This window comes from Temnothorax longispinosus, chromosome 12, assembly GCF_030848805.1.
Source record: "Temnothorax longispinosus isolate EJ_2023e chromosome 12, Tlon_JGU_v1, whole genome shotgun sequence".
NCBI classification, from domain to species: Eukaryota; Metazoa; Arthropoda; class Insecta; order Hymenoptera; family Formicidae; genus Temnothorax; species Temnothorax longispinosus.
In genome coordinates, this window is record NC_092369.1 from 12,111,619 (window position 1) to 12,126,705 (window position 15,087).

Here is a 15,087-nt window from a genome sequence, read left to right on the forward strand (position 1 = left end):
ACCTCAAAGTGCCGAGTTGTCATTGTTGTCAACAGTTGTCAACACGCTCCGATTTCCAGCACACCTGTAGAATCGAACGGCCAATCGGGCCAATGGCATGGTCGGTCGGTCGCGCAGCTCGTCCAATGAGCGACGGGGACGATCCACGTGACTCACGTGACCCACGTGCGCACGACGATCTCTCATTTCGGCTCATCTTGGAATTCGAATCGCAATTGCGGATCGCGTCGCGACGGTACCAGGGAACTTTGTGAGAGCAATTCCTCGATCGCAGTTCGCACTTCGCAGTCATTCGAAGAACTTCACACAGCAAGAGAGAGAGAGAAGCGTGGCGTACAGGCGAAGGTGGTCGCTGTGCTCTTGGACGTTGAAACGACTGGTGCATGGGGAGGCACGCAGTTCGCACTTGGCAGTCATTCGAAGAACTTTACACAGCAAGAGAGAGAGAGAGAGAAGCGTGGCGTACAGGCGAAGGTGGTCGCTGTGCTCTTGGACGTTGAAACGACTGGTGAGTACTCGCACTCCAGAACCTGCTCTCGAGCTTGCGAACGTCGGCGTCGTCGGCTCGCGAGTCCCGGGCAACATCGCGACGCCTAAAAAAGAGAGGAAGCGGAGGTGGAGGAACACCGGCGATCGCGTCGTCGCCGACGCCGTCATCTTAGACCGAACCGCCGAGTTGCGACCGATTTCGCGAAAATTTTCACGCGATCACGCCGCGACTCGTCCTCAACGACCGCCACGTTGCGCGATCGCGTCAACCTCGAAGCGATCGCATGCAACTACTCTCTCGCTCGCACGTCGCGGCGAATACATCCGCGTGATCAGCGTTGCGTGTGTCGGTCTTTCGATCAATCTCGCTCGCTGCATACTCGTTGCAGTCGTTAGTAGGATCGAATAATCGGCGCGTGCACGCGTGTACCACGTGATCGCTCTCTCGCTCGCACGTCGCATTGGCACAGAGCGATCACGTGGTACACGCGTGCACGCGCCGATTATTCGATTCTACTAACGACTGCAACGAGTATGCAGCGAGCGAGATTGATCGAAATAATGACACACGCAACGCTGATCACGCGGATGTCTTCGCCGCGACGTGCCGCACAGTGGGAAAAACGGCACTCTTTTTGGACAAAAATCGCTGAACGGTGTAATTTTTAACCGATTTCAATGCTTTTTTTTTTAATTTACTCGTTATAAATTGCTCTACAATCGTATCGTGGCCGTTTTTTAAATTAGGGCTTCAATTCAAAATGGCGGACGCAAAATGGTTGTCAGAAATATAGAAACTGTAAGATATTGAATATTCTTGCACCAGACTAAGGATATACGGGTTTTAGGGATCCCTAATAACATATCTGTGGTTAAAATTGTAATGTTTTTGTCACTGAAAACGATCTAATCGAAGATTCGCAGGCCGAAATGTTTTACGACTTTTTGATATCTTAACACAATATTGATGCATTCAGATCGCATTTTTGCTTACGTATTAGTATATATTATCTGAAAATTTCAACTTAGCATAAAATTTATATAGCTGCCAAAATATCAAACTTAAATCATAATGTAAAAGCAAAGAAAAGCAATACATATTAATTGTTTATTAATAACGTAATTACGTAATACTCAAGCCTTTTATTGTCAAGGCATCAGACAAGACATAACAAAATTTTTTATTTATTTTTTGTCGTTTTTGTATTTTTTTGTATTTTGTATTTTTTTTTATTTTTTAAATATATATTTCTTGAATTTTTAACACCTGTATCGAATCTAACACCCTTAATTTTTTGTTATATTTAATACATTTTAATATATCTATGTGAAAAATTTATTACAATTAGTTATAAGCCTTGCTTTTTGTTTTAATTGATCAACAGATCTTTAGCCTCAGGAGATAAATCTTTCTGTTCGTTCTCTTGTTTAATTCTTATACTACTAATTAAGGGATCTGATGACACTAGAAGGTAATGCATGATATCTTCATTAGTAGATTTTCGTGACCTCATTCTGCTGTGTTGGGCACGAGCTTTTCTAAAGATCTTATTGCTTGCTTCTTGCGCTTCTTCCGAGAGACAACCGATTGGCAAATCAAAATGTTTAATAATACTACTACCGTGTATTAGAACTTTATGTACAGATGGTGGAATGTTATACCAGGGATACAAGTGAACACAAAGTTCAGCAGTGTCTAAACAATATTTTTCAAACTTGTTACAATTAATGTTTTTTCCACATGCTAATACCTGTAAAATATTGGCCAGTCGTTTTATCAGATCTTTATTTAATCCAGTAACTTCGGCTACTGTTTCAGCTTCTGTAAAAAAACAACGCGCAACATTCCCAGTGTTAGTTGTACCTGCTCCTTGTTTTACAACATCTACAGTTAATGATAATTTAGATTTTAAATTCTTTTGAATAAGTTTTTTTCTTTCAGCTTTTAAAACTTTATCTTCTCCTTTCGCGCAACTCTTTTTAAAATCTAAATTATAGGAAATATGGAGTAAATACTCCATGAAACGAATCCAACAATGTAATGTCGAAAGCCCGTATTTATAGTTATCATCATTAATTGGAAGATTTTTAACATATTTTAGATTATTTATATATTTTGGACCCACTCCCACAATGTTGCAACAATTGGAAGATTTTTGACCGGTTAAAATGTTACATGTTTTACCGTCGATCATTGTGCATTGTATTTTAAAACTTACATTGAATAATAAATTTTCCACTGTGATGCATGAGGGCTCAGGTTGGTTAAAAATATCTGAATAAAATTTGTATTCATTAACTGTATTAGAATCATTTTCTTTTATAAATTCGAACTTTACTGGTCGGCAATAATAGACTGACGAAGGACTTTCATTTTTCCATACAATATTACTATCGTCATCCACCAATTGTATAGGGACAAAACAAATAAGAAATACTGCGTTATCAAAGAACGTTTCTTCCGTAGCCTCATCGTCATTATCGTCAGTACAAATTGACGTTGTTCCTGACCACTTTTGTCTGGTGGTTTGCTGCCCTGAAGCACCATCCATACCCCACTTTCCATGTAAAATTAATTTTTTACCGCATAAGTCGTGGAGCTCTTTTTGATTTAATGTTAAAAGTATTCTCTCAGTAGTATGATGTAATAATGACTTGACATCGACACTTGCACCTAAGTCATTGACGGTTAAAGCTGTTGGATAGCACTTTTCTTTTGCATTCTTAATACTAGGATATGGAGGATATAATTTGCTTCCATATAATTTCTTATTATATATCCGGAGTTTCTCATATTTCGCTTTTGTTAGTTCTAAATCAACATACATAGCTAAAATTTCATTGATATTATTTTCGATATTATCAGTACTTTTATCCATATCAGAATCTTTATCACATTCATTATGCAAGCATTCAACAGCTTTCATAAGTTCTTCAGCACTGTACTTCGATAGTAGTTCCTGAGTACGTCTTTTCTTTGTCTTTTCTGATCCTTCTTCATAAGATAAGCGTTGTCTACCTCTTTTTTTTCTTTTTTTTATTTGTTCTTCTGCCGGAGGAATTTCTAATGAAACAGTTGACGATGAGGCTAAGGAAATATTCTGAAATGATTGATTTAAATCGATATTAAATTTGACGATAAAATTTTTATTCAAGAACACCGCATATCTCTTTTGAAAAAGTTCTTTTTTATAAAAAACAGTCTTCCATTTCTTATTATATGAAGAAAAAAAATTCTCACGTAACTTAACCCTTATGTGCTCAAGCTGCCTATCATTAAAATCATACTCACTTTTTAAGTTATTTATAATAATGTCTATTTTATTTTTATCTGTACCAACATAATTCCACATATATATTCACATAGAATTTGATTTTTTATTATAAAATCCATTTTTATACGTTGAAAGGATAGCGTCTTTATTCGAACAAATCAAAAATTTGTGTTAATATTAGTATTTTAGGATGTAGGATCGAGAACTTCAAAATAAACACGCTAAAGTTTCGGCAACAAGCGATCGTGTAACAATCGAGATACAAGCGGCTCTCTGTAGTAAACAGAGCGTTTTTGTGCGTCCAAGTGAAAAAAAAAACGCTGCTGTGGCTCTGGCCTCTAACTGCAATCTGGCAATACTGCGCGCTTCGTCTCACTTCTAAAATCACGGTCGGTCACCAGCCGCTTGTATTTACAGGTATTAGCATGTGGAAAAAACATTAATTGTAACAAGTTTGAAAAATATTGTTTATGGACAACTGTGGACTGTGGACTGTGGACTGTGGACTGTGGACAACCATTTTGCGTCCGCCATTTTGAATTGAAGCCCTAATTTAAAAAACGGCCACGATACGATTGTAGAGCAACTTATAACGAGTAAATTAAAAAAAAAAGCATTGAAATCGGTTAAAAATTACACCGTTCAGCGATTTTTGTCCAAAAAGAGTGCCGTTTTTCCCACTGTGATGCCGATGCGACGTGCGAGCGAGAGAGCGATCACGTGGTAGTACAACTTTTCACGAAAGATATAATTTTATCAAAAACACGAGGCTTTTCTAAAAATTTTTTTAGCATTAAATTGAGAGGTAGTGTAACAATATTCGTTTTTTTTTGTTAATAGTTGTGTAGTTTGTTTGCGTTTGCGTAATGAAAGAGAAGATGCAATAATTATTTTCTTTACAGCATAAAATTGTGCATAGTTGCCACAACATGCCTTACAGAGACGACATGTGTCGATGTTATAAAAACAACTGTTTCACTAACAAACATTGTAAATGCAAAAATAAAGTCGTGCCATCAAGAACATGCACAGCTTGGTGTAAGTGCCGCGAGGGTGGGAGAGAGTGCATTGATGTAAGTATAGATATTTAATTACATACATTACATACATAATTATTACTTTTACATAATTATTTTTTTTTTTTTTTTTTTTTTTTTTTATCAAATAGCCAGCATCTGTGGCATCGACCAGCACTGCTTCAACTTCGACTGATATTCGGCCCCTCACGGTGGAAATGGGTGCCGTGAAAAAAATTTTAGCCACACGTTCTCTAGAATCAGAATCAGAAGAAGAAGAAGCAGAACTTGAAGTTGTTGAAATAAAAAATGATGCCTTGCAAAAACGGCCCCTGACGGTGGAAACGGGTGCCATAAAAAAGACCAGCACTGCAGTTTCAACTTCGACTAACGAGTTTCGGCCTTTAACGGTGAAAACGGGTGCCATAAAAAAGACCAGCACTGCTTCAACTTCGACTGATATTCGGCCCCTCACGGTGGAAATGGGTGCCGTGAAAAAAATTTTAGCCACACGTTCTCTAGAATCAGAATCAGAAGAAGAAGAAGCAGAACTTGAAGTTGTTGAAATAAAAAATGATGCCTTGCAAAAACGGCCCCTGACGGTGGAAACGGGTGCCATAAAAAAGACCAGCACTGCAGTTTCAACTTCGACTAACGAGTTTCGGCCTTTAACGGTGAAAACGGGTGCCATAAAAAAGACCAGCACTGCTTCAACTTCGACTGATATTCGGCCCCTCACGGTGGAAATGGGTGCCGTGAAAAAAATTTTAGCCACACGTTCTCTAGAATCAGAATCAGAAGAAGAAGAAGCAGAACTTGAAGTTGTTGAAATAAAAAATGATGCCTTGCAAAAACGGCCCCTGACGGTGGAAACGGGTGCCATAAAAAAGACCAGCACTGCAGTTTCAACTTCGACCAGCATGCAGTTTCACTTCGACTAACGAGTTTCGGCCTTTAACGGTGAAAACGGGTGCCATAAAAAAGACCAGCACTGCTTCAACTTCGACTGATATTCGGCCCCTCACGGTGGAAATGGGTGCCGTGAAAAAAATTTTAGCCACACGTTCTCTAGAATCAGAATCAGAAGAAGAAGAAGCAGAACTTGAAGTTGTTGAAATAAAAAATGATGCCTTGCAAAAACGGCCCCTGACGGTGGAAACGGGTGCCATAAAAAAGACCAGCACTGCAGTTTCAACTTCGACTAACGAGTTTCGGCCCCTAACGGTGAAAACGGGTGCCATAAAAAAGACCAGCACTGCAGTTTCAACTTCGACTAACGAGTTTCGGCCTTTAACGGTGAAAACGGGTGCCATAAAAAAGACCAGCACTGCAGTTTCAACTTCGACTAACGAGTTTCGGACCTTACCGGTGGAAATGGCTACCGGCGAAAAGAACAAAGATTTAGCGAGACGTTCACCTCAGTCAGAGGATAATCCGTGGCAAGAAAAAGCAAGAAAATTGGAAAACGAGAAGGTGGAAATGGAAAATAAAATCGATGCCTTGCAAAAACGGTTACAGAAACAAGATGCCTTGCAAAAACAAGAAGCAGAACGGTTACAGAAAGAAGCAGAAAAATGGCAAAAAAAAGCAATAAAACTTGAAACTGTAAATACTACTTGGACTAACAAGTTTCAGACCTTAAATGTGGAAATGGATCGTTTGCGGGAAGAAGCAGAAAAAGCAGAAAAATGGCGAATTTTGGCTGATAATGAGGTGACAGAATGCAGGAAATTGCATAATGTAATCCATGAATTAAAAGGAAACATAAGAGTCTTTTGTCGAGTGCGTCCACCGACGCCGAAAGAAAATGAGCAGAAGAAAGCGTAAGTAAATGTGTTTTGCAATTATTAGAGAAAATTTTGTATAAAGTTTTTGAGAAGATCAAATTTGGAAATTAAAAAATTAATATATTTTCTTAATTCTTTTCTTAATTTCATGAGTTTCTTTCAGCAATTATTATAAATAAAAATATATTTTATTCAAGGTTTTGATATTTTGATTTGTGTATTTAAATGAAAATGTTGTTTGTTACAGGTTGTGTGATATAAGATACATTGACGATTGTACTATTGAAATAGGTAAATCGGATGGATCAGATGCAATGAGCTGCAGTGGAAAGCAACGAGAAACAAAACAAAAATTTTCATTTGATAAAGTATTTGGTCCCAATGCTTCGCAAACAGATGTGTTCAAAGAATTATCTCTTTTAATAGAATCATCGCTTGAAGGATATAATGTTTGCGTATTTGTTTATGGTCAGATTGGTTCTGGCAAGACATATACTATGGAAGGAGGATGTGAATCACAGACTGAAGGCATTATACCTAGAACAGTATGTTTTTATATATATTTACAATATAATGTGCGTGTGTGTGTGTGTGTGTGTGTGTGTGCCTGTGCCTGTGTGTGTGTGTGCGTGTGTGTGTGTGTGTGTGTGTGTGTGTGTGTGTGTGTGTGTGTGTGTGTGTGTGTGTGTGTGTGTGTGTGTGTGTGTGTGTGTGTCATTAAATCATACTTTTATAGAAATATTTAAATTTACGATTGTAATTTGGCTTTTTAGAATCAAAAAGAAAATTGAAATACGTGTATTTAATTTCAGGTACGCCATATATTTGAAATTATAAAAGAGAAGCAACTTCTATATGATTACGGGATTGACGCAAATTTTTTGGAATGTTATAATGAGGAGCTTCGTGATCTTCTCGACGCGACACGAAAAATAGTTAAAATAGAGAGAGACGGTGGATTTAAATATGATGCAAAATCAATAAAAAGTCAAAAAGATTTAGAAAAATACGTAGAATGTGCACGGCGTAACCGACACGTGGCACACACTACGTCAAATGAAAGGTAATTTTATTTTGAAATGTTTAATTTATAATTTAATTTAAAATAAATAATAATTTGCATTTCAGATCATCCAGATCTCATTCAGTAGCAAGAATAACTGTAAGTGCGTTTAAAAAAGAAGAAAAAGAAGTGTTAACAGGAAATCTGGATTTAGTCGACTTAGCCGGATCAGAATCATATCCCGAAAGAAGCCCTTCCCGTCAGCAGACGGAAACCACAAAAATTAATGTATCACTAAGTGCCCTCGTGCGAGTAATCCGCAGCATTTTGAGGAAAGATCCGTATGTACCTTATAGGGATTCTACATTGACCCACCTGCTTAAGCCTTCTCTAGGAGGCAATTCAAAAACTTTGATGTTAGTAACTGTATCACCGTTACAAGATAATTTCACAAACACGCTGCAAGCATTAAGATTTGCCAGTGATGTAAAAAATTGCAAAAGTGATAGTAGAAGCCCGCGGTTAAACGTCCCTAAAGTCAATAAAAGTCCCTATAAGGATAATTAACGTTGCATTGCATTCGTCCCGCGAAATGCGCAAACGAGAGTCATCTCACTTTTCACTGTTTAAACTGCTATTTTAACTGTCAGTCTACAAAAGTAATAATAAAAATTTCTTTAAAATGCATTCTATTTTCGACGTCAAGCGACAATTTCACCGTAAAATACAGGAAGTATGACATTCAGTTAGTGTCTCGTCAACGTGAAGTTGTAGAAATAAACATTTCAACGGTTTCTCTGCTGAATAATAATATTATGAGTGTCTTGTAAAAATGCGACAGCTGCAAACCGCACGCGAGAAGACGCGTAATCATGCAAAACGCGGATATTAGCCCGCAGGGCTGTGCCGTTATATAAAGAACCAGTACACACGTCGATCCACTTGAACATGATATGTAAGTCGTTATGTGTGTGAAATGGAAACTGCAGTAGGTCGTACTTTCTACGAGAGGACGAGAAGACCCGTCTCACAACGGGCCGACGACGGCACAGAAGGCACACGGGAGAAAGGAAGATCGAACAATGCCCCTCTTAATTACGGCCACCTTAATTATTCGCGTCTTTCTCGCGCGCACAATAAAAGCAACAAACAATGAATTTGAGAGCATGCTGTGCACAGTATTAAGTATATCGGCAACAATAAAAGCGACGATAATGGAATCAATAAGTAGGAATTTATGGTATATGTTGGAGAAAAAAATAAAATCTAGATCATTAAGTTTATTATACCACAAGCTGTGATCGTAAAAAGTTATTGACTCAAAATTCTTTGAAAATGTCTTTTAAATTGTTTATTGTTAAAATTTGAGAACTAACTATATTGTCAATTATGTGAAAGTATATATTTTCTTCATATTTATTTTAAATTGTGTACTATTCAGTCTTAGAATTAAAATATTTAATTGTGTAACTGTTTATTTTATTGCGTGTACTATGTATTATATAATAAAGATAATTCTATATCCGAATTTTAGACATGTTAATTTTATTATAGAAATTTATTTACTTTTATACATTCGCTGCTTATAATCTTTACATTTTTGAGGTTTAATTAATATCGACAATTTCTAATTAATAAATATACGATGTTTAACTAATATTATTTTTAATAATATTTGTAAATCTAAAAAATAAAATGGACGTCAATACATGTATGATGCATTTTATACTTATAGCTGTTGTATTTACTAATTACATGTTACTTATACATTATAATCTTATTAAATTATATATATTATATAATATATTTTATATATATATATATATATATATATATATAATTACATAAATTTTAAACTCATTTCTACAAGAATTTCTAGAACTGTATAAATAACATGTAATTAGTAATACAACAGATATAAGTATAAAATGTATTGACGTCTATTTTATTTTTTAGATTTACTAATATTATTAAAAATAATATTAGTTAAACATTGTATACTTATTAATGCACCGGATGCACCCAATGTTGGTCCATTATCATTTAGGAACGTTGGGCCAATATCTAGAATTTAAATAGTCGACATATGTTCAATATTGGGCCAATGTTTTTGTGCGATTTGATCATTTTTAAATCGTTGGTACAATGTTGGCTAAATGTAACATCCAATATTTCACCAATCATTGGCCGTCGGTGAACCAGCGTGACGCCACCAACATCGGTCCATTGTTATTTTGGAACGTCGGGCCGACATAATATAAGTTGGGCAATCAACATAGATCCAATATCAGACCAATGTTTATGTGCTGCTCGGGATAATTATAGATCCAGGCTTCTCTCAAGGAAAGTCTGTCTCAAACTGATCGTGCCTCATATAAATGATATATAATTATAATATAATTGATCACAAATTACAATCACTATGTAATGATTTTTTAATAATTTTTTAATGCGTTCTTTGTTGTCTCTAAACAAAGGAAGTGAAATGAGAAGCTGAAGGAATACTATCGAAAAGATCATTTATCTAAAAAATATTGTACGTTGTAAAGTATATGTTGATCTATTAAATTTAAATTGAATAGTCGCAAGAGTGAATATGACCTCTCCAGTATATAACTTTTATTAAATCGAAGGTAATCTTCTTATCGATTTTCCGCTTGGTTCCTGGAGTATAAATCTACGATAATTTATAAATCTTGTGACACACCGAATTGCCGTCAATTGCCTAGATTCGATTTGCTTTCGCTTTTATCTTGCTGACGTGCAGCACGTTATCCAAATGGAATATCTTATGTAGAATGGAAATGCAAAATGTGATTCGCAAAGCAATTAACCAGGGTAATTTATGAAAACTGTCAACGATTTCATACTCTCATACCTTTCGTCATACTTTCTCTGTAATATACGAAAGATTGCGTTCACTGCCGTTATTATCAAATTTTTATTTCCATGTCTTTGATAGTGCTATATATTTTTAAGTTTACTGAAAGTTATATTTATTCACAAAAAGTGAATGTCTCTTTATCACAGCTTAGAACACCTCGTGTAAATTTCTTGCTACATTATTAAAAAATCATTAGAAGAGAACAATAGACTGTCGTAACTGAACTTCAGAAACATGTTGTCGTTAATTCGTTTTGCTACTGATTAAATGCCACTGGAAATATCACGGTATTATATAATTTTGTATTAAAGCGCTCATGATGCCTAAGAACGTGCGCGAAAATTCTATATTGCATAAGATATTGCACCATTACACAGAGTAAATAAAGAGCAATGACCGCAGGAATGCATTTTAATGTGCAAGGAACTTTACAGCGTAAATTAGTCGTTTTAATAGAAAAAATATATATGTAAACAGACAATAATTAGCTTTATAAATAGATTATTTGTATCTTTAAGAAGCTTTAGTGTTTTACTTCTTTCTGAAAAAAAAAAAATGCGTGATATATTCGTGTAAATATTTGATTCTAGGGTCGCATTGTGAACGATCCGCGACCTCGTCTCTCGGCTTCTCAGCAAGCCCAGATACTGAGCGATGTGCAACAGCACCAGCAACAGTACCGGCAACGTCCCATTCAAGATTTCAAGAATCCGCGGGTTTCCTCGTTCGAACAAGCACAATCGAGCACGCCGTACTCCTCCCTGGCCAAGTACAAAGTTGATCGAGCGAAGCAACAGTTGCAGCAGCAGCAACAACAAGTGCAACAGCTTCTGCAACAACAGCAACAGAAAATCGCCCAGCAACTCGGTACTTCGAACTTCGTGAACGGTGGCAGCGGCGGTGGCAGCGGCGGCGTGCAAACGCCACAATACCAGCAACGGCAGCAATACCAGCAACAACAATACAATTAGTACAATCAGAATGGCTTCCAAAATTTTCAACAGGATCTGTCGCAACCGCTGTTTAGCGATCAGCAGACGGTACAGTTACAGGAATATCTCGAGAAGCAGCGCGAGCTGGAGCTGCTCCAGAAGCAACGGCAGCAGCTGCTGTACGAGCAACAGGAATTGCGCAGGCAGCTGGAACTGCTGCGACTTCAGCAACTCCAGAGGCTCACTTCCACTACGCCACTTCCACCTACCGCGACATCGATCCCGATCACCGTTAGCACCACTTCCTCACCGTTGTTGCTCTCTTCGCCGTCGGCGCGACGTATCACGCCGTCGGAAGCGGAGCTTTTCCTTAAAGCAATTGCTAGCCATCAGAAGAAGTATACGACGACAGGAGCAAGCACGACTACAACGACCACTACCACGCAACCACCTCCGCCATCCAGACGTCTGATTACCTCTAATGCAGGAGACAGATATACCGGAGAACTTGCTCAGCCTGCTGCAGGGTCAAGAGAGTCAATTGTTGCAGCAAGGTAAACCGAAGCAGATCAAGGTGATCTATCAGACCGATAAACCCAGCACGACGAGACAGACTTCCAGCGGCAGAAGCAGGAGCTCTCCACAGTCTGAGCGGGAATTGTTGCTGAAGCAACTCAAACTCGCTCTATCTCAGTCCGGCGATGACGATGACGTTGTCAGGAATGTCACTACCAGGGATCTGATACTACCGAACGGCAAGAAGATTCAGGTTATTCACGCGCCGAACGGTTTATCATCCATCGCATCGAGTTCCACTATTCAGACGTCAGCTATACCGTCCTCGACGACCACCATCAAGCCTCCGAAGGCGCTCTTTGAGGAGCTGACGAAGGGCGGCGTACTGCCACCGGGTGCCGATTTCGAGATCATCCGGCAGAAGAGCGACGGCAGGCTCGAGGAGATCGGCAAGACGCCGATAATCCAGAATCTACCGGCAAAGAAAGTCACGTTCGTTTTGTTGGAGGAACAGCCGGACGGCAGTTACAAGGTGCAGGGTATCAAGGGTAACGCCAACGACAAGGAGAGTGGCACCGACGTCGAGTCCATCGTCGAGAAGATCAAGAAGGGCGAGCTGAAGCTGCCACCCAGCTCGCTCGGACCGACCACGCAATCGTCTACGCTAGAACATCTCGAGTCCAGCATCGATCCGAATCTGATAGTGTCCACTGGCACGTCCAGAACGCCGATATCATCTCATCACTCCGTCAGCACGAAGGCGGCGACCTTCAGACCCACCACCGTCAGATCTACCTCGACCAGATACGAAAGGTGATTATCGCGATGATTCGCATTCATATAATCCATTTCAAACAATTTTTTGGATCTAGTAAAAGATTCTGAACGGCGAAATAAATTTTTCAGCAAGTCGACTACGGAATACATCCCCTACGTCACGGTATCGCCGAACTCGGTGTCTACCACTGACAAATACGTGACCTCGGCGTCCAGCGTCACGGGTCACGTATATAACTCCCTGAACACCAGCCCAACGAAGACAACCCTGTCGGATCACATCCCGCGGGTGACCATCAAGTACTCGTCCACCAGAAGCCAGTTTATCCCAACGATGGCGCCGGTGAACGAGATCGTAACGACGGCGACGATTCCGGCGACTTACTCGCATCATACGTCGAACTATGTCTATTTCTCCAACTATCCATCCACGGAGACCTCGTCGACCTCAGCGGAGGAGGTGAAAACTCAAGGTTCGCAGGAGAATCTAGCCACGTTATTGAGAAAGGAAGGCCTCTTCGCTATGGCAAAATACCTGAGGCAGTCGGGACTGGATAATGTGCTGAACGAAACCGGTGAGTTGGATGTCAGTCAAACTTGATAATTTATTGTGTAAAATTAATTAATGGTATTTATTAATGATAAAAGAGTAGACTCTTAGTGATAGAAGAGAAGACTTTAAATAGTTTCTCATTTTATGAACAAAAATATGAATTTCGGTAACTTTCAAACTGTCTTACAATTTATCAAAAATATTAATAGAATAGAATTTATATGTCTAATATTAACAGAGAGAAACTTAAATGTAAGTACTTATTGAACGTCACGATTTTAAGCAAGAAATTCGAAGTCACTGCAATTGTTCTGGTGTTAATGATTTGACAAATGGTTCGTACAATATATTCCGCTCTATTATAATATTAACATAATCGCGGAAAAGCATGATTTATAAAGCAGAAATAGCGAAAAATCATTAATTAGTCATAAGTGACGATGCACTACGCGACAATAAGCGAGCTTTACGAAGAGTATTTCGTGTGAAGACGTTAAATACTACAATAAACGAATTAATTCTCTGCGCAACAGTGCAAGGACCGCCGCGGTCTTATTCAACAGTATCGCAAGGCGGGACACAACTTGCGTCAATGTTGTCGTGGACCAAACGGTTGTACAAATAATCCCCGTTGATGGCGAGGTAGACCGTGCCTCTTTGCACAATCCACCACCATTTGTACCTCGCGTTTCGCTTTTAGTCGTGCAACATTCGTCGGAAAAATTGTTCTCACGACTCGTTGCTTTAAAAATATCAAAGCTATTATTAGCCCTAGACAGACTCACTTATTTTTCTCATACGTGAATGACTCACTGGGGTGTCACGATACCCCAAACTTGTACCGCGTGTATAATATTTCCAGAATGTTCTTAGAAAACTTTATAATAGATATTTTTGTTTGTTGTTTAATAGGGAAGACGATAGTAGTCATCAATTTGCGGTAGTAAAAAAAAACAGTAAAAAAATTTCGAAAAACAAGAAAAAGAACCAAAAATTGGGCTGAAATGACTATTTTTATAAAAAATGCTGTAGTTTTTCATAAAATTCACCGATTTTAAAATTTCCAACGGATTTTGAAAGACGAATAGACAACCTTCAAGGGCATGTAAGCGATTTTTTCGTTTCTTAAAAAAAACATATTTCTTTGAACACATAGTAGAGGAAATGACGAAAAACTGTCGGATGGGAAAAATCGCAAGAAATGGAAAGTAAAACAGATTCTGTCGATTATTATTTATTTGAAAGGTAGTCAAAAGTATATGGAAACAGTAAAATAAAAGGTTTTAATCAGTTGCTGAGCAAAAACAGCACAGGGTCATTCTATGCTCGTCACAAATTGCACGACGGCAGCGTTCACAATACGTTTTAACTTTTCTGTCGGCTGCCCTCGGACAAAAGCTACAGCGTGAATATTTTTTTGTATTTGGGAGACTCCTTGGTGGTGGTGCTTGAATCTCCAGTATAGTCTCTATCAAGAAATGCAATTCGCGACGGAGGGTCGGCACACGCAGGCGTACCCGTAAGTGTGGTTCAATGAGACTTCTAAAAAGTTGTTTCAAAAATTCTCTTCGGACCAGGTTTGGATTTCCAATGTTGAAATTGTACAAGATCAACGCGTTGATTCCTCCTTGATCGAGCATTTCGTACCAGAAACGCATAGGCCACCGAAGGGTTTTCCTTGCTGTGGTGTACTCGTGGCACATTTGATCGAAGCAATCGGTGCCTCCCTTGGTATCATTGTAAAATGATATAATACTAGGCTTTTGCGTCTGCTGATCAACTTCTGCCTGCCAGTGCAAAGAAGACAAGAGCAACACGAATTTGTTTTTATTCGGTGTATATTTCACCAGCGTCT

General features: G+C 38.6%; 1 protein-coding gene and 1 long non-coding RNA gene across 2 annotated transcripts; both read left to right on the plus strand.

The window, feature by feature from the left end:
* The first annotated feature begins 2 nt into the window (after window positions 1-2).
* Window positions 3-5,690, plus strand: LOC139823394 (uncharacterized). The gene is made up of 3 exons (XR_011734764.1): window positions 3-508; window positions 4,667-4,837; window positions 4,933-5,690. It is a non-coding gene; the product is annotated as an uncharacterized lncRNA (long non-coding RNA).
* Window positions 5,691-5,716: 26 nt separating this feature from the next.
* Window positions 5,717-11,865, plus strand: LOC139823391 (uncharacterized). Its single transcript, XM_071795890.1, has 3 exons — window positions 5,717-6,603; window positions 6,815-7,112; window positions 11,045-11,865. Exons 1-3 carry the CDS (start codon window positions 5,813-5,815, stop codon window positions 11,423-11,425), a joined length of 1,470 nt encoding a protein of 489 aa, XP_071651991.1. The 5' UTR covers window positions 5,717-5,812; the 3' UTR covers window positions 11,426-11,865.
* Window positions 11,866-15,087: the final 3,222 nt, after the last annotated feature.

Coding starts and splice junctions, on each gene's coding strand:
- LOC139823391 (XM_071795890.1), top strand. CDS start 5,813: ATGGGTGCCGTGAAAAAAATTTTAGCCACACGTTCTCTAGAATCAGAA. Junction 6,604..6,814: donor GAAAATGAGCAGAAGAAAGC/GTAAGTAAATGT, acceptor TGTTTGTTACAG/GTTGTGTGATATAAGATACA. Junction 7,113..11,044: donor AAGGCATTATACCTAGAACA/GTATGTTTTTAT, acceptor ATTTGATTCTAG/GGTCGCATTGTGAACGATCC.